General features: G+C 45.2%; 2 gene segments (V, D, J or C); both read right to left on the bottom strand.

The window, feature by feature from the left end:
- Positions 1 to 4,268: 4,268 nt before the first annotated feature.
- LOC123818218 lies at positions 4,269 to 4,838 on the bottom strand. The segment is given in 2 exon segments: positions 4,269 to 4,618; positions 4,721 to 4,838. Coding segments are annotated over 2 exon segments (396 nt in total).
- A 14,861-nt stretch (positions 4,839 to 19,699) lies between these two features.
- On the bottom strand, positions 19,700 to 20,262 carry LOC123818219. The segment is given in 2 exon segments: positions 19,700 to 20,052; positions 20,156 to 20,262. Coding segments are annotated over 2 exon segments (399 nt in total).
- Positions 20,263 to 20,578: the final 316 nt, after the last annotated feature.

Raw genomic sequence — 20,578 nt, forward strand, 5'->3', positions numbered from 1 at the left:
CATTCACAGATCCAGCACATTCTGTTGTGTAAGTGTTAGCTCTGTTTCTTATAACACCTATCCACTCCAGTCCCCTTCCTGGAGGCTGGCCAATCCAGGTTATAGAATAGTCACTGAAACTGAATCCAGAGCCTTTGCAGGGGAATTTCTGTCTCCTGAAGGCTGCCTCGTGTATCCCTCAGACCCCATCAGCTGCACCTCACTGTGGACACCTGTAGAAAAGAGTCTCTTATTAGAAGTACACACACATTCACACACTCAAGTCCTACTTTATCCATAATGTTGCATGTAAAAACCTCAGAACAGGTGCCCAGCTCAGTTGAAATTTCATGGTGCTTCCTCTGCATTAACTGCTGAAGTGAATGCCAACAGCAGAGACTCAGGAGCTAGGGCTGCTCTCTCAGGTGCAAGGGCAGTAGTGGGTCTGGGTTTATCAGCACATGGAGCACCCCATTTGTATTTACTCCTCTAATTAGGGACAGACAAGTGAAGTCTGTTTGTGAGAGACCTTACTCTACTCACAGGGACACACATCCTTGTTGTGATAGAGGGGATTTTATAAGAGGACGGTTAGTCTGTGTGCCATAGAGTTATTGTTGTTGCTAATTTCTACCATTGTTCAGATTAACAAAATTTACTTCACTGAAGTATTCCACATTCACAGTGTTCCATGCTATACCCCTCAGAAGAAATGTCCTTTGTGACCTTTTCCATGTGTCGACACACAGAGGGGCATTCATTCCCATCATCAGCCTCCCGGGTGTGAGGTCAGTGGTAACTGCAAGGGCCGCTCTCTTGTTCTTTCAAGACAGAATCCCTGACCATCGTGAATCTGTGCACAGAGAGTCCATCCATGTTTAGAAAGGAAGTGGGAAGAAGGAACAAGCACATTTAGAGTATGTTACCTGCTCTGGACATTCTCTGTGCTTAGCCTGCTACTTTTCTGCCCCCAATGACTTACCAACTGTCACCTAAAGTGACTGATGTGTGCACCACACAAAAACCATTAATATACAAGGGGATACTATGATCCAGATGCCACACTGTCATTATATACAATATCTGGGAAGTTTGAAAACATGGCATGCTTAGTTAAAATGTTCATACCTAAGTGAACCTTTTAACATCCTTGGCCAATGAACCTCCTGAGTGTTGCTGCTGTCCATGGCCTGAAGCACACATCAGCCATGTTCCTGTAACATGGGGACTGGGAGAATAGTGGGATTCATCTCCAGTGCAACCTGGGCCTCACTCTACATTGATGTGTTAAGTATTGAAAGGGTTCATGGATTAAACACACATATAATGCTGCCTTTCTGCTACATCTGTTTAGGAGCTTCCCATAATGTCCAATCAGAACACTTTATCTGTGGAAGAAAATAACAGAGAAAAACTACCCTGGAACATCACTGGAAGAAAACACATGGTGCACATTTTACAACACAAACAGCAGTGAAACTCTAGATATTCAACCTGTGTAGTCATGTTACACTACAGTGCTAAATCATTCTGGTTGCTGTAACAAAGGACTGTGGCCAACAAAAGAAATATATTTCTCACAGATCTGGATGTGAATGATGCAAGACTAGATGCAGATTGTTTGGGTGACTGGTGAGAATCTGCTTCTTAGATGGCTGTTCTCTCTAATCTCAGAGGGTAGATGGGGCAAAGCAGCTCCCTCAGTCCTCTCTCATGAAGGCCCTGACTCCATTCATCAGAGTTCCACGCTGGGACCAACTCTTCTCCTGAGGCCAGGGATTCTAACACCATAACATGAGCCTCAAATTTTAATGTGTGAGTGTTTGGGTGACAAAGTCACTCTTAGGAACACCAAAGGAATCAAATTCTACTTCTGTCCATTTGTAAGTGTACTCTAGCAAATCTCCCCAAACTGAGGATTCCTATAGTCCTGTGGAAACTTTCTGTCTTTTGAAGCAGAAAAGGGATGCAAGTTCTTCAGAGAAAGCTGCATATTTTGTAGAGTGAACAGGTTTCAGCCTAAATTTTGAGCTAAAATGTCCATATAATTATTATGATTTCCTCTTCTTGCTTACATATAACAATCATTCTAATTTTCTAGGGGCTGAAGTTGTGTTCTACCCATAATAGTTATTTGCTTCATTTTCATTTTCTCACTCATGAGTCCTAGGAGTTTGATGGAATAAGAAGTAAGGATCTGGTTTTTATTGTTGTTGTTTTTTTTTGGGTTTTTTTTTTTTTTTTTTTAATGTTGGATGCTGACATCTTAAGATTCATCCCTCTCTGACCTATTTTTCACAGGTGGGCCATATATAGAGAAAGTGGTGATTATTTCTAGTTCCATTCAGGTGAGAGATTAGAACCACACAAATCCATCCTGTGAGCAGGAGCCTCTTCAGCCTTGTCACAGATGAACCAGAAGATACAGATCCAGACTCCTTACCTGATGTAAAACAGCCATTGCTTGACATGCTGAAAAGTCTGCCCTGCTCTCAACAGACTCCACAATGAAGTAAAAAACTATTTCATAGTCCCTCTTTGGGTGTGACATCACTATCCTGGACACCTGGACCAATTTAGGGTGGGGGTCACTCTACACCTACATGACGCCAACTGCTATCGGTCATCATGAACATGGAGTCAGGTAAATACTGTCTCCTCCAGGGCACCTTTCCTCTGTCATTGAGCCGATATGCATTTTTTCCCACTGTTCAGCAAACATGTGCCTGCTGCTGACCTGCTTGGACTCTGAGCTGTGTGGGGCTCCGGTGCACTGTTGGGTCCAGCAGAACATCTGGTTGGATTTAGCTGATATTGTTACAGAACAGAACAGGGGGGGGCTGGGACGATATACTATTATTTAAAAGGCCCCCAGGTCCGTCATGTCTGCCGCCAGAGGAAAGACATCTCTCAATGCCAGAGATTCGTGAAAAGGAAAGGAAATGTTTATTTAATGCTATACAAACTTCAAGTAGTGACCTAATGTCTTTATCAAAAACCCCAAAGTCTCCCAAAACACCCACAAACAGACACAGTCCTTCCTTCCTTCCCCCTTTGCCCAGTCCAGAGTACCATATTTCAGGGAAGGAAAACGAAGTCCATGGCTCAGACAGTCCTCTGGTTCTTAGTCCTCCTTCTCGACTGGGAGACCTCCCTGGGTTCCCAGCACTCTCGGCTGAGTCACCAGGATCTTTGCTAAAACCAGGTGGTGGTTCCCCCTTCTAAAGCTGCGGGGGTCCCCACTCTGTCCAGGCCTCGTGGTTCTCTCTCTCTGGGATGCGGGAGTCTCCACTCTGCTAAAGCCGCGTGGTTCTCCCTCCTAAAGCAGCACGGTTCTCTCTGGGATGCAGGAGTCTCCACTCCGTCAAAGCCGCGTGGTTCTCCTCCTCAGGGCTGCGGGAAGGGGAGAGTCCTCACTCTGCCAAAGCCACATGGCTCTCTTTCCTAATGGCCGCCAAGTCTGAGTTTTAAATCCCCGTGGCCAATCTTCCTCTGCAGCCTCATTTCCGACTCCTCCCACACTCGGCTTCACATGCCAGAACTCGTATCCTTCCAGCTTTACTGGGCTGCCATCTTGAGTCTGGGCAGGTGTGGCCCCATGTGCTGGAGCCAATCTTCTCCGAGCTCCCACGCAGGCACTGTAGCTTGGGGGATCTGCCCCTAGTCACCTGTTGGTGGGGAAGTTACTTCCATTCCCCTGGCTCAGAGATGATCACAGCTATTTAACATATCTAAGCGACCAGCCAAAGGCTATAGATATGTTAAATGACCACGCCAGAGCTTAGCTGCAAAACAGCTCTCAATGGTCCTGTTCCATTTGTCCCTTCTCCCAACCCACACCCTGGGTGCGGGGGGGGGGGTGTTGGAAACATCTTAAAATCTCCTGGACACCTTAAGTTCTGGACCCCATTTCAAATGCCCATTTGGGGTCCCCCCTCTTGGCTGCACCCTGTAACAATATCAGTCATGAAGATTTAATAATTCCACTATGATTCATTAGGATAACATTAAGCAAATGTTGTGACTTTCTGCCTCCTGTGTGTGTGAAAATATTCTCCTCCTATTACAGCAAGCCTCTGAGTTCACATAGTTAAGATGTCAGCACAGAATCATGAAGGAAGTCAGGCTCTCTGAAAGAAACTGCTGTGTAGAAAATTAACCCCACACCTCCAGAAATTCAACAGTTAAAGTGCATTTGCAGCTGTTTCAGAACTGAACCAGGTACTCAATGGGCCCTGATCGCCCCCTGGTGTTCGGAGTTTCCCCTGTTGGCCAGACCTCCGGCTCCTTCAGAGAGGTTTGTGTCTGGGCTCACACAGACTTCCCCTCACCGTGTCACTCCCACAGTAATATATGGCTGTGTCCTCAGGTCTCAGGCTGTTCATTTGCAGGTAGAGCTCGTTCTTGCCATTGTCTCTGGAGATGGTGAATCGGCCCTTCACAGAGTCGGCATAGTATGTGCTACTACCAGCAATTGCTGAGATCCATTCCAGTCCCTTCCCTGGAGCCTGGCGGACCCAGTGCATCCAGTACCTACTACTGATGGTGAATCCAGAGACTGCACAGGTAAGTCTCAGAGACCCCCCAGGCTTCACCAAGCCTCCCCCAGACTCCACCAGCTGCACTTCACACTGGACACCTGCAGACACAAAGACATCAGGTCAGGAAACTCTTGACCATCCATTTTATCTCTCAGATGTATCCATTCACACACTCAGTGGCTCCCATTTTCTATGATTACCTGTTAAAACAGCAACAAGGAAAACCCAGATGAAACCAAACTCCATGATGAGTGGTCTGTGTTCTGTCCTGACAAGATTCGAGGAACACCTGGGAATCCAGGGTTGGGCTCCTGTCTCAGAGCTGCAGGGTCAGGGCTGGGCTGCTTTTAATGAGCAGAGGGACCCTATTTGCATTCCCTTATACCATATAGGGAGCTCAGGGGCTGCATGTTTACATGAAGGGCATGGTGCCAGTGTGTGACATATCTAAGGGCACATGTCTGTTACCAGTTACTCCCCACATTTGAGCCTATACTGCTCCATGAGATCTGTGCATGATGCAGAAGAGTGAATTTTCATAAATGAGAGGTTTTTAAATAAGAGATGCCTTTGAAAATCAGCAGTAATGAGCACACCAAGGGAATTCAAAGCTCATGATCACAGTAGAATTAAAATTCCAGGAGGTTCCTCTTCTTGTCATCGGAATTTTCATCTGTCCTATTTCCTCTACAACGTCATCAGACTATGAACTGTGGAGACAATGTGACCCCAGAGCTCCTGGACAGAGTGTTGGAGGAGAGGGAGGGTCTGTGTTTTTTTATTATTATTATTATTATTTTTTTTTTTGGAGACAGAAGCGGGAACCCTTCCCAGAAGCAGGAAGTATGGCCTGGAACATGTTTCTTTAGTGGAGTTTGGTGCTGAATATGCAGCATGTTCACTGCCTCAGTTTTGTTTTCATTTTGTAGACTCTGGGAAAAGTAGGTTCACACATTTGGGATGCAGAAGAAAGTAATTCATAAGTAGATGTGCATAGGTGAAGATTTATGAGAAATTGGGGAATAAGTATGTTGAAATTTTATAAATTTGATTATAGAAAACCTTGGTGCAAACTATTAACAAAAAATAGCAGGTAAAAATAAATTCATAATTTATATGAAGAGCATTATTTTCTTTATCCACTGATTACAGGATGAATAAATCTTTCAAATAACCTCCCATTGCTGGAACTATTGGATCTGATGTTATGTTAAACTCATCATCATTGTGGGTTCAACCTGATGCTCTCTATTAGTATCTGTGTTTACATGGATGTTCAGTACAGCTCTTATCAGGAAGCAGGGGAGGGAGTATAATGGAGCCCCCTGATTATTTGACAGTTAATTTCATAAGAACCATCTTCTCTCTCTCACAGTCTCTATTCATGTCTGCATGTGACACATGGGAGTTTGTCACCATGACCACACATAATGGGCGTCCTCTGAACTTGAACCTGATGTACTCATAGTATTGATGCGCTAAATGGAAAATGGTACTCCATGCACAGGCATGAATTTCCATGGATGGTAAGTGAAGCTTGCTTTGAATTGACACTTTCACACTGACCTCCAGAATGTACAAGAACAATGTGTGTAGATTGCAGAGCCAGGTGTGTGATAATTGTTTCCACTGACATAGAAAGACAGTAGACCTGAATGTGGGTATTCCACTGTCAAGGGTGTCCCTGTGATGTCCCTTGCTATGTGATGACATCAGTACTAGCTCAGAGACAGGGGCACTCATGGGGCTTTGCTCTCAGGTGAGGAGGATCCACAGGATTTCCCCATGAGGGAGGGCTGAAAAAAAGCTGTGATGCTGCAGACTGTGCTGGAATGTGGACGTTGCTGCCAGAATGCCATCTGTGTGATGCTGGACGAGAGACAAGAACATAGAAATCCCCCTTTACTTTCATGTACTTACTTTTCCCCAATCACAAGTCCAGTTTTCACAAATAAGCGAATGCACTAGAATTTGCTAGGCATCACCTTGTCCAAATCCCCAAGGTAACCCTGACCAAGGATTCCCAGATGAAGCCTTGATGAAACGCTTCATTCAGAAGACCAGGAGGCTCCAAATGGTCCCCCTGCAAAATGACAACAAATAATAGGAGCCCTTTCTGCAGCATGTTCCCTGCCTCTTCCCCATGGTATATCTGGTCTACTGAAACATTCCCTGAGTTTCTGATGTGCCCATGGCAGCATCCGTCCTAGTTCAGATCCCACCTGTGTGTGAGGAAGTCAGGAGGCCCGTATCCCTGCCATGCCCTCTACCCAGCCAAACTGCCCCACTTCTCATGGTCTGTGACACATTCAGCATGTGGGTCATCACAGTGTCTCACATGGCCAAGTCTTTAGCTTTGAGACTGTTCAGCCCCATGTATGCTCTACTCATGGACATGTCTGCAGTCATGGTGACTCTGCCCTGGAACTTCTGTGTGTACTTTCTTTCACTATCATTGGGGGATTCTCCCCATCTGATCAAGCCCTTGTCCTGGGGCCTTTTGCACCCAATATATGCAGTAGCCTGTGAAGGTGTATCCAGAAGCCTTGTAGGAGACCTTCACTGAAGCCCCAGGTTTCCTCACCTCAGCCCCAGACTGAACCAGCTTCACCTGGAAGGGCTCACCTGTGAAGAGTAGACATAAGTGTGTGGAAATGTCCCTTGACTGTTCTTGGTACCCTCATCAACCCAGGGACTAGAGAGCTTCTTACCTATAGACACTGCCACCAGGTAGAGGGTTTTCCTGCTCCAGTCCACTGTGAAGGGATATGCTGTCAAGATTCTGTAGGGGAGGGTGTTGCCATGGGTGATGCTCTCAGGGACCAGACACACTCATATTCAACCTAGTCTACCTATCTCCTCTGCATATTCATTAGGGATAGTGTTTCATAGCTGAAGTCCTGACCCCACCTGAGAAAAGTTGGAGGACACAGAGACCACATTCAATGGGAGTCTGATAGACCCAGTCCTAATCCCTGTGTGAGGATATAGGTCCCCTGCCAGGTCCCTAAGTTCTGTAAAGAAATAGCTCTTCCCCTGGGAAACAAGACACCACAGGGTGTGCTCTTTCATGGTAACCCCAACTCTGAGTGACATAGAGACACCTGGAACAGTCTGGCCTTGGTACATGAATGTCTTATTACCGGGCCAATGTGTCTTCAAAATTCTCCACGTCGTGAGTTAATAAAATAATCCCTGTGTCAAGCTCCTTATAATTGAGATAGAAAGAAGCCATAGAAATACCCTTACTGGTTGTGGTCTTCATGTATTATACTTTCATAAATGCTCTAATGGAATTGGGTATTTGCAGTCACCACATGACCAACTTGACTTTAGGTGTTTTTATGGGAAGAGGGGGGTGCAGGCCCTCAGAGGGAATCTCTTCCCAGCTCCTTCTCCACCTGATGCTGGGCCTGCAGCCCTAAACTTGTGGGTTTTGCACGCCCCCTGCTGTCCAGCCTGAGTCCTGCAGGGGGGAGTCCTGTCTGAGCTCAGAGGGCATGGGCATCTCCTTGGCACTAGTTGAGAATTGAAGACAGAACCCTGACTTCAGAATGCTTCCACAGTAACACAATGCGCTTTGACATCTCTAGACACAGATATCTAATTTTACTAACCCCCACTGACTCTGCAGGGAACCTCCAAAGAAGGGCTACATGAGCCACCAGGGAGCCCCTTTCCTGGAGCTGCCCAATGCACTGTCACTGCCAACACTTCTGAGTCTGGAAGTTCTTGGGGCCTTTGGAAGCCTCTGGTGTCCTCAGATTCCTCTGTTTGAAGGTCCCATCTGAGGACCCTGCATGAGGCCCTAATCCCACCACATTTATGTTGCTCAATTATTTACACACAGACATACAGTGATGAGTTTCATGGCAATGCTCTTGAAGGCTCCTTTCTCCCCAGTTCCTACCTATGGGATGGGCCTCCACATGAGTTCTAAGCCTGAGTGTGACTTGTTAGGTGAGTGAGGTCAACTCTGTGAGGGACACCCTGGCTTTTCTTCCTGTATTGATTCTCCATCCTAATGCTTGTCTTCCCTTCTACCACCTGTCTTGAGGACCTCAGATCCCAGCATCCTGCACAGAAACAGAGCCACTGCTCAGTGACCCACAGCTGCACTTGTCAGGGGCTGCTGGAACCACCATCTCCTCTTCCATCTGGGTTTCTGGTCCAACCATCATTGACACTCCCACACTGATCAAGGCATCACAGGGGAAAACTCAGGTGCTGCTGGTTGTTACTCAGGCCCCCTTTCTAAGCTGGTCTTCTCTGGGGTCAGTCATGGAGGGGCTGTGTGATGTTTCCCATGAGGACTCCATGTCCTAAAATCCAGCAGCCCAGCAGGCACTAAGTTCTCAGTTTCTGGGTCAGGCATGGACATTTATTCTGGTTTTCACTGGATGAAGAATGTGACAGATGGTTTCTACGTAAGAGAGTAAGATAAAGTCCCCATTTCCACAGGATTATGCACCTGTGCTGGATTTATCAAGCACATGTCAGTTCCATGTGCCACCAAGTCATTGGAGTCACTGCATCATTACCTTCTATGTTGATCTTGTCATTACCATGCATTACTGCCCTTGGCACCTGTATCAAGCAGACATACTTCTTGGTAAATGTTCACAATAATAAGATTAGTCAAATACATCTTCTTTTGTTTGTTTGTTTGTTTCAGTGTATATGCATCATTGATATTCCCACATGAAAGCAGGTTGCATTTGGATATTGTCTGAGATCAATATGGAAAAAGTCATTTGCAAGATCAATCACTGAGGACTTGTGGCCTTGGCTGGCAATCAGCTTAGTCTGCTGACGCTGTCACAGTGAGCTCTGATGCCATGCAGTACTGCTCATTCCACCCTAAGTGATCTCAGAGTCATCGTAAGGCTCCTGAATTTTCAATAGTCATCAACAGACTAAAACACGGGGGATATTAGGAAACAGCTTTGCAATTGGTAGCCTGACATTAATGGGATCCTCCCTCGTGCTCACTGAGTGTCCAGTACTGTTTCCAATAAAAACAGGAGTGTTCTCTGATGGGATCATTCCCTGTGAAGGGCAAACTTGCATTCCCTCTTCTTTACACAGAAGAGCCATGGTCCTCCAGAGAAGCAAACAGACATGCACATTTACATTTACAAGTAGTCGATGCTCATTGTCTTTATAATGAAACCTCCTAAATTGCAATGAGCTCTGGTGGCTGGCAGCAGACAGAGGAGAGCTGCTGTCATAACTCAGCCTGAGTTAAATGTTGAGGACTAGGGTGCCCAGGACAGGACAAGACCCCTGCCCCAGCTCCAGTATTCATCACATGGGTAAAAAGGGCTTAGTCTTCCCTCCTTCACTGTTTGTTCCAGTCAGCCATTTAGTGGCGTGGAAGGTGCCCACACACATTGAGGAGAACATTCTGCTTTACCGCACCAGAATTCAAAGTGAAGTTCACATGTAAACACACTATGGACAGACCCAAGAATGCCTTTCAGGCAAAGGTGTTGGCACCTTGTTATCTACTCAAACTAACAGGAAAATTAGCAGACACAATGCAGGTATTTAGGGGAACAGTTTCTTAGATCTTGGTTATATGTGCCTGCTTAATGTATTTAGATGGAGATGCAACTACTTTAGACACATTGGGGTGAACAGTTTCTTATGTATCTACACGCTGAAGGTGAGGTGGGAAGGAAGCTCTGGGATAGAGATTAAAACAAGCCTTAACCTCCATGTGCATTGCTCCTGAAGAAGCCCTGTGCTGGGGACCACTTTGCTTGGTTTCCAAGATTGCAGCCCTATGAGAACAAGCTCTGAAAGGGGCTAATAAGTCTCCCTGGAAAACCAGGTAACACAGGTGACAGACATGGCCCAACTCTAACAAGGAGGGTTCCCATGGGAATAAGGGCTCGAATGTACATTGTATCCTTTGAAGCTTGTTCTGCTTTGTTTTGTATAGCCCTGGTGATATAACCCAGATGTTTGAATTCAAAGCATAAGGAGTAAAGTCCTTATCTCATGAAACATGTCTGAAAGACTCTCTGGCACCGGCATGACTAACAGACCCTGACCTATGACAAAACTCTATGTTCCTTCAATTTTTATCTATAGATAACACCCATTTCTGTATGAGTATATTCTTTTTGACATTGATTGATGAGCTATGCATGTACGCTGTATACACCCACACATACCATTCTCAATAAAAGCCATTTGGGAGAAGAACGTGGGGTGCTCTCCACTACAGGGAATTGCTAACCCCTTTTCCACCAGAACAGAAAGACTGTGTCCAGGACAACTTCTTTACTATCTGCGGCAGATGGGAAGAGCATGCTGCTGGACAGAGTTCTTCCCACATCTGTTGGATGAACAGGGACAGAGGCTACGAGCTATTGCTGCAGACAGGCACATTCAGACAAATGGGATTTGGTGCCTTTTGTCCCACATAAGGGCCCAGAAGTACCAAGAGGTTTTTGGTTATGCTGCTGGTGTGTCTATGATAAAGGAAACGAAATTTCTTCTGGGGCCACCTCTCTTGCAGCCACTTTGCATTAGGTAAGTGGAATCAGGGCTGTTTGATTTCTTGTGTTTTGGGAGACTTGGTTTGAATTTTATTGTTTTATAAAACCCTAGAATCTTCTGTCTCTGCTTATTGGGTCTGTGCCATTTGGGCCTTAAAATTTACTCACTGTACTTGTTGGTGTGAGATAGTGTCTCTGATGTTTGGGCTTCACACAATTTAATTTCTGTAAGGGTCATTTGTAGCAGCAGGTGGTGTCAGATATGATTCTAAGGCTAGTGTCTCTCTCCCTTCTCTTAGAAGATTTAATTTGAGAATACTGGTTTGCTTGAATGTTCTACTTGCTTCAGAACTTTGTTTTTGTTTCTGTTTTTAAAGGAGCATCTCAGTCTCAGTCTTGAAATGTTTTGCTAAACCTCTGGTAAATGGGATGAGATCTCTAATGCTGTTACATCATAAGGATTCTACTCAGGAAGAGTTTAAATTGCTTGTTTAAAGAGGGAAAGAGATCTTATTCCCCTCTCAGACAGTAAAAGGTTCAGGAAGAAAAACAATGTGAAAATGTTCTTTAATCACTCTGAATCCCCTTCTGGGGGCTCAGAAACTGTTTTGGTCCTGGGAACAAGCACTGTCACTTCTGCTGTCTGCTCCCTCCCTCTTCTCCAGCCTCCCTGAAGTTGTCAAGGGCACTAGATAATGAGACAGCTCACTTTGAACATACTCAAGAAATGCAGTAATCACCAAGAATAAAAAATGCAAATGAATTTGCCAGTGGAGAAAAAACTGTTTCTGAAAGTTGTGAAATGTGTTCATAAAGTTGTCAATCTAAAACATACTAATTACTTATTTTGTTGTTCCTGAAAGTTGAGAATTTTAAGTGGGAAAAATATAGGTTGTGATAATGAAAGGTATAAAATTATGGCATTATATCTTGAAAATAATATAGGATTGAATGTGGGTCATTCTAAAGTTGGTTATGCCTGGACAAGTTTAAAGGGCAAACTAAAATGGGCTAGAAGAGTTGAAGAAGGGTTTTGTAAGTCCAAGAGGGTTTGTGTAAACCAAAGACGGTCTGTGCAAGCTGAAGGGTGATTGTGTAAGGAAAAAGGAAAAAATAAAAAAGTAAGAATCAAGCCCTGGCTGGTGTAGCTCAGTGGATTGAGCGCGGGCTGGGAACCAAAGTGTCCCAGGTTCGATTCCCAGCCAGGGTACATTCCTGGGTTGCAGGCCCTAACTCCCAGCAACCGCACATTGATGCCTCTCTCTCTCTCTCTCTCTCTCTCTCTCTCTCTCTCTCTCTCTCTCTCTCTCTCTCTCTCTCTCCCTTCCCTCTCTAAAAATAAATAAATAAAATCTTTAAAAAAAAGTAAGAATCAAAGAAGTGATAGAAAAGAAAGAGAAAGATGAAATTAATGAAGTGAAGGACTGTGAAAGAGAAGGGAAAGAAGGAATAAAGGAAAAGAATATCCATGTGCAGCATGGGAAGGAAGGGCATTAGAGTGAGTTAGAAAGGAGGGAAACAGAAGTAGAAAAAAAAATGAGAGGGAAAAATAAGCACCTGGGTTTTTGAAACCCTGCAGATTCTAAAACTTGTAGCTACCAGGTCCAGAGAACAAGGCAGTTAACTCTCTGCTCAAGCTCATTACAACTTGCAGAAACAGCAAGGGGGCCTGTCTTTCCAAGCACAGGAAAAAAAGGTGACACTTTTTAAACTCTGGCTTTTCTCAGACTATGCTGCTGGGAGCCTAGTTCGCACTGCTCCCTGCCCATTTGAACCAGGCAACCAAGTGTTGGGAACCACCCTAATCTCTTTTAAGGGCGGAAACTAAGAGAAGAAGAAACACCCAATTAACTTCATGGAAGTGCCTCTCCCTGTTCACGAGAGCCAAGCTAAGTCTTGTCAATCAAGCAATTCAAACTAGACAGTTAACCCCCAAATGTGTATTATGAATGGCTGTTCATCCCTCACCAGCCACAAAGGAGTGCTGATTTATTAATTTATGGAGGAGTGTATGCTGGAATTTCCCCTCCAGAAGGACCCTTGGAGCAGCCAGCAAAGAGGGTGAAGCCATATCATAGAAAAAGCTACCCTACTCCATGGCCCACCTTCATCCCATTGGATTCCCCTGATCCAGTAAGAAATAGTATGGATGATGAAGATGCTCTTGTCACTCGCCAACAATTCACTTGCACTGCAGGCTTCTCTAGGTTGTGGCCCACCCCCTGAAGCAGAGCTCCAGTCAGCACTCATGGGAGGGGGTCCAACGTCACTAGTGAGAAGCCTTTACTTTCAATCTCAAGGGACATCTAGCAACTCCAGCTAGAGCTTCATCAGCAACTCCAGTACACTAAGCAACTCACTGAGCAGGCGGTCTTTTACACCTTGCATAATAATTAAAATAACAAAATCCAAAGACTTGGTTTGAAGGACTGAATTTGCATGTCTGGGTCATGGGGGCTATGGGATGGTTCTAATAATTGTGGGCTTTTGTGTTTTAAAATGCATATCCAAATTATTTTCCAGGGATTGTATAAGTGATTGTTCAGAGAACTTATCCCTGTCTTAGGAGAGAGCTAGAGCTTCCACAGACCAGGGGTTGACGGACCCTGAAGCTGGAATCAAATTTTGCTTGTAGGAAACTCTTCTTATAAGTTGGGAGGGACTGTGGTAAGGTACCCTGCCTTTCTGGGACCTCTGCGGGGGTGTCTATTCTATTGAACACAATCAATACATAAGTCTAGGTTAGGGGATCACCTGTCATGAGACACATTGGAATTCGATGAGAGGACAGCCTCACCTTACTGAGCATACGAAGAAATGGTGGACTAGATGAATAGGTGACACTTTAAAATCCTCATGCATCTTTCAGACAGATTAAAAATGTTGATTAGCACTTTCCTAATTTTCTAACATTCTTAATGTATAATAAACTCTTTCATCAGACATATGACTTGGAAGTATATTCTCTATGATTGTCTTTTAATTCCTTCAGTGGAATTGTTGGTGGTTTGGTAGAACAGATACATTTCATTTTAATAAAGGTCAATTCATCACTATTTTAATGATATTTTTGTGTGGAATGTTTCTACAAAAATCCCCAGATACTGACCAGGTTACATTGTCCTTGTTCATTTATTACAGCAGCCATACGGATTACGATAGGTTGTAGTATCAGGAGGGGAGGGTTGGCGGAAAAATTACCCACAATGTGGGAGTGACTTTGGAACTGGGTCAGCTGTAGATGCTGGATTTTGTTTGAGTCACACACAGGAATATGTTCCATGTTCATGAACTGAGTGTAACTAGACATATGAGTGTGAAGAAATTTCAACTGAAGACCCAGAAGGAGGCACAGGGCATGATAGAGACTATATCATCTTAGAGAATACCTAAGTAATTATAAACACAGGTTGCTTAGAAAGAGAAACTCTAGAACTATACAGGTAAAGATTAAGAGAAATAAGGAGCATGTTATAGCACCTGGGTGGAAAGGGGGCTCCTTGTTACCCACATGCATATTTTCACAGTGCCTATTAAATAAGGTAACACTATCACAGGTCCAGGTATTCAGACTTGGACCTCTTTGGTATTTTTACTGACCTGGTCACACACTGACTCTTCCAAGCTGCATGATTCACTGGGGATCCCTTTATGAAACCTCTCAGCACTTACAGGGAAGAGAGAGCATCCCGGCCTGGAGGAGCCACAGTGTGTCTGGAAGAGGAGAGGTAGTTTCAAAGGACCAATATCCCTGTCTCATCCCATCATAATCATCATATTTTTCACCTTCATCATCACTTGCTTTCTAATAGTCATGCATTTCATTTTCTATGCATGAAGTGGTTGTCCACACATAATGACTCCTTATCTCATGTGTGTCCATGTATTTTATAGTTGTCAGATGGAATAGGTAGTGAGACTCTATTTGCCTTCATGTTTCACTGCTGACAACTGATGGGTCTTTCCTGCCTCTTCTCCATCGGCTCCAACATGGGAAATCTGACAAGAATCTGGGGTCTCCCCTTAGATGTCAATGGGGGATTGAAATGATGCACAGCACTCCAAGCAGAAGTTGCCTCTCCCACCACATTGAAAAATAAAGCTCTGAGCCAGTTTCCTCCGCTGCTTCTGTCAAAGTTTGTCTGGCTTGCTCCAACCTTCCCCGTTATTCCACATAGTTCACCATGTTCCCTCTACTGATTCAGGTTAACAGTTGTGTGTTCTACTGGGAATACTTGTACACACTCTGCTTTATGAAACCATTGGCCCTGCTTCTTCAAGGAAGCTGGCCCACAATATGTGTATTTTCATTTACATTTACATGATACTCTCATTATGACTCTGAGTCATCCAAAAACCCATGAGTTGAGGTTGTGGCAGCAGACACAGGAGAGCTGCTTTCTTAACTAAGCCTGGTCTGCATGCTGAGCACCAGGGTGCCCAGGGCAGGAGAAGACTTCTGCCCCAGCTCCAGATTTCAGGATGCAGGTGGGAAGGGGTTAATTTTCTCTCATTTACTATCTGCTCTAGTCAGTCCCTCAGTGGAGTGGAGGGTGCCCACCCATATTGGTGAAATCAGCCTTTCTGAGACACCAGTTCACAGGCCTGGATCATCTATAAGCAAACTATGCACAAACCAAGAAATGACTTTCAGCCAAGTCTTTGGGCAGCTTGTGATCCAGTCAAACAAAAACCAAAACTGTCACAACAAAGCCATTTAAGGGAAAACGTCCAAGTCAGAGATCACATGTGTCTGCCTAGTGTATTTAGATAGGGGAGAAGCAACCACTTAGGCTCATTGTGGTGATTGCTTTCATAGGCATCTACATGTTGAATATAACATAGAGAGGAAGGTCCTCGGCCAGAAATGAAGTTAAGCCTTCATTAAACTTCAATTGTCCTGCTCCTGCAGAACTCATAGGTCCTGGGCGCCCCCTGTTGGTTGAAGCCCCTCCTGCCACAGGATTGTGTCAGGGTTCACACTGACGTGCCCTCTCTGTGTTTCCCATGCTATAATGCAGGACTGTGCTCTTGACTCTCATTTGCAGATAGGCAGTGCTTCTCAAATCATCTCTTCACATGGTGAAAGTGTCTTTCACTGATGCGGTGCATTCTGTAGTATGATAGTTAGCTTTATTTGTTAACAACACTTATCTACTGCAGTCTCCTTCTTGGATGCTGGCCGATCCAGGTTATATAATAGCCTCTGAAACTGAATCCAAAGCATTTACAGCAGAGTCTCAGAGAACCCCAGGCTGTCTCAGGGGTCCCCCAGGTCCAACCCATATTGTGCATCTTCAGACAGGATATTCTCTTTAGGAGGGGCATACACACAGAGAAACTCAAATCCCCAGGTTCTTCATAATGCTACATGTAAAAGCATCAGAATTAGTGTCCACCTCAGCCCAAAGTTCATGGTGTTTCCTCTGTGATAACTGCAACAATGAATGCAAACTGCAGAGACCTGGAGCTTGGGCCTGCTCTCTCAGAGGTGCAGGGACAGTGGTGGGGGTTGGTTTGTCAGCACATGAAGCACCCCACTTGCATGTGCCTCTCCACTTATGGACAGAGAAGTGAATAATCTGGATGAGGATCCCCACTGGGATCAGAGGGACAAGCACCTCCATTGTGATGGTGGGAATTTTATACGAGGCTGGTTAGTCTGCATGCTGTATAGTTATTATTGTTTTTGCTAATTTCTACCATCTGGCACTTTTACACAATTTAATTTACAGTAATATTTCACTTGCACGGTGTTTCATGCTATTCGGCTCAGAATATATTCTCTGTGCAACCTTGTCTACGAGTCAACACACACACAGAGGTTGTAGGGTAGGTGGAGGGAGTCTGGCTTCATCACCCAGGTGCCTGGGTAGCTAAAGGAAGCAGTGCCCCCATGGCCTTGGAGGGGCCTGATAACTAATGTTCTCATAGCCTTGAGACTGTGTCTAATAAACTGTTCCCATCACATGAAGTGGGCTCACATGCACAGAATTCAGTTATCTTATGTAATGTTCTGGCATCTTATCGGTGTGGTTCCCCTCTAGTACTTAAACAGGTAGGGACTCCATTCTGGGGGTGATGATGAGATACATGGAAGAGGACAGGTACCAGCATGGGTGCCATGCTGGGAGCAAGGGCCACGGTATGAGACATGCAGATAGACATGCAGCTTGCAGCTTGCAAAGGTGGCACACCCAAGAATAAAGGCATGCTGGGAATCCCAATGGCTCAGTTAATATTGTTTCATCTGCATGAATACCATGGACCTGTCGAGCCTGGAAGGGTTGAAGGGAAGATGCAGATGAACACAGAGGTCCACCTGCATCTTCAGCCTCTGGGTCTTAGGTCAGTGGTTACTGCAAGAACAGATCTTTGTGATTTCAAGACAGAATTTCTGTCCATTATACATCTGTGCACTGAGAGAGTCCATCAGCATCAAGAAAAAGAATGAGAAGAAGCAATAAACACATGTCATGCATTTTAATCCCCCTGGACACCCTCTGTGCACAGTCACATTCCCCTCTTCCCCCAATGACTTACCAACTGTGACATCAAGTAACTGAGGTGCACACAGCACAATAATGATTATTCAGGAAGGGGTTACTATTATCCAAATGTCACACTGTCATTACATATGACCTCTGGGAAGGTTGAAAATATGACACGATTAGTTTAAAAGATAAAATCTAAATGTACCCTCAAATCCCTTTGGCCAGTGCTCCTTCTGAGTGCTGTTAATCTCCACACCTTCAAGAACATCAGCCATGTCCTGTAATGAGGTGACTGGGGGCACTATATGTTTTTGCATCTTACCTCCCTTGAATCCTGGACCTGGATCCATGCTGATGTGGTAAATACTGAAATAGTTCATAGACTATATCCACTTCTATTGCTGTCTTCCTTCTACATGTGCTTAGGAGTCTCCTATCACCTACTACTAAGAGAATTTGTCTGTGGAAGAAAACACCAGAAAAAAAAATGCCCATGAACATCACTGGAAGGACACTCATGCTGTGCCTTTTAAAGAAAATATGGCAGCAAATCTCCAGTGAGTCAGCCCTTGTGGTCACATTACACTTCAATCCTAATCCACCCTGGGTGCTGTAACAAACTACTGTGGGCTGGGTCATTGCCAAGGAAAGGCATGTATTTCTCACAGATCTGGAGGTGGGGTGTCAAACAACAGATGCTGGCAGATTTGATGTGTGGTAAGAACCCGATTACTAGCTGGCTGTTCGTTCGCTGTGATCTCAGAGGGTGGTTGGGGCAAAGGAGCTCCCTGAGTCCTCTGTTATAAAGGCCCTAATGCTGTTCAGAAGAGCTCCACCTTAGGACCATCACTTGTCCCAAGGTCCCACCTCTTAATATAACCCATGGGCCTCTGGTTTTAACATGTGAGCTTTTGAGTGACAAAAGCACAAGCTCATAGAAACAACAAATGAATCAAATAACAACTCCACCCAGGTGGAAAGCTACATCAGTAGAGCTCCCCACATAGAATGCCCATAATCCTGTGGAAGGTTCTAACCTTTGGGAGCAGAAACCAGACCCACATCTCTCAGAACAAGTTGACGACCTTGGAGAGTGGACAGGTTACATGCTAGAATGGAAATAAGATGTCATGTAATGTGTTAATTATTTTCATTATTGCTTACATATAACCATCACCCGTATTTTCTAGGGACTGAAATAATTTTCTACCCATAATGGTTGGTGGCTCAGTGTTCTCACTCATGTTTCCTAGGTGTTCTTTGAAATAAGGACCAAGGCTGTAGTGTTTTATGGATGATGCTGACATGTTAAAGTAAAGCATTATCTCTCCTCCTGTGCACACCTGAGGAATCTGACATAGAAGTAGGGATTCTCCCTAGTTTGATGCAGGTGGGAGATGCAAACCACACAAACCACTCCTGTGAGCAGGACCCTGCTCAGGGGTGAACAATAAAAGCTGGACCAGGCCCCTTATCTGATATGACGCAGCCACCCCTGGAATGCTGAAAGGTCCTCCCTGATCTCAACAGACTCCTCAATGAAGGGACAAACTTTTCCATAGTCCCTCTGTGTGTGTGACATCATCACCCTGCACATCCACACCATGGTATGGTGGGGGGTCCCTCTATGTCCACATGATGCCAACTTCTACTGATGTCATGGATGTGGAATTAAGGCAATGACTATCACCCTTGTCTCTTCCCCCCACCCAGGACTGGGTTCCTACAACTCTGGAGCCCATTGTCCAGCAAGCGTGGGTCCTGCTGGTGGTTGGCTTGGACACTCAGCTGCACGGGGATGGGCTGCTTGTTGTTCCTAGCAGAGCCTCTGATGGAATCAGCTGATTTGAGTCAGGAGATTTGATCATTAGTTGATGTTTCATTAGAATAAGAGAACAAATGTATGTGACTCCTTGACTTTGGAGCATGTGAGAGACTTTTCCTCCTCTGACAACAAGCCTCTGTAACTCAGATACTGAAGGGGTCAGCACAGAAGCATGAAGGGAGGGACGCTCCAAGAGGGAAACTGCTGTGTGGAGAGTAACCCCACACCTGCCCGAAAACCAGCCCTTAAAATGCATCTGCAGCTGCTCCCAACCTAGTCCCTGTGCTCAGTGTGCCCTGAGCGCCCCCTGGTGTCCTGAGCGCCCCCAGCAGCCCAGTGCTCTTGTCTCCTTCAAGGCGGTTTGTGTTTGGGCTCACAGTGACTTCCCCTCACTGTGCCACTCGCACAGTAATACACGGCTGTGTCCTCAGCTCTCAGGTTGTTCATTTGCAGGTAGACCATGTTCTTGCCATCGTCTCTGGAGATGGTGAATCGGCCTTTCACAGAGTTGGCATAGTATGTGCTACCACTATCATACCTAATGTATGAGACCCATTCTAGCCCCTTCCCTGGAGCCTGGCGGACCCAGTTCATATCGTACTTAGTGAAGGTGAGTCCAGAGGCCAGGCAAGAGAGTTTGAGGGAACCCCCAGTCTTCACAAAGCCTCCCCCAGACTCCACCAGCTGCACATCACACTGGACACCTGCAAACACAAGGATGTTGGTTAGGAAACTGTCACCCTCTAACTTTTCTCTCAGTCATGTCCACTAGCATGCTCAGTGTGTCTGTCATTCTCCATAAATTACCTCTTAAAATAGCAACAAGGAAAATCCAGCTGAGCCCAAACTCCATGGTGAGTGGTCTATATTCTGTCCTGAGCACGGACTTTGAAGACCTGGGAATCCTGGGCTGGGCTCCTGTCCCAGAGCTGCAGGGTCAGGGCTGGGCTGCTTTTCACAAGCAGAGGGGCCCCATTTGCATGCCTTCCTGCTATATACGGAGCTCTGATTTTGGACGGAAAGATGAACTACATGGTCCCAGAGTGTGACATCGAAGTATCAAGATGGTGCATGAGCTAGAAGAGTAAATTCCCATAAAATAGAGCGATTTAACATGAGTGATGCCTTTGAAATTCAGCAGTAATGAACTCACCAAGAGGATTCGATACTCATAAGCAGAAGGAGAATTAAAAGAGCAGGAGGTGGTTGTTCAGTTCAGAGGAAGTTCCA

Source organism: Phyllostomus hastatus, unplaced genomic scaffold (genome assembly GCF_019186645.2).
Source record: "Phyllostomus hastatus isolate PE091 unplaced genomic scaffold, TTU_PhHast_1.1 phas_contig_2600, whole genome shotgun sequence".
In the NCBI taxonomy this organism is placed as follows: Eukaryota; Metazoa; Chordata; class Mammalia; order Chiroptera; family Phyllostomidae; genus Phyllostomus; species Phyllostomus hastatus.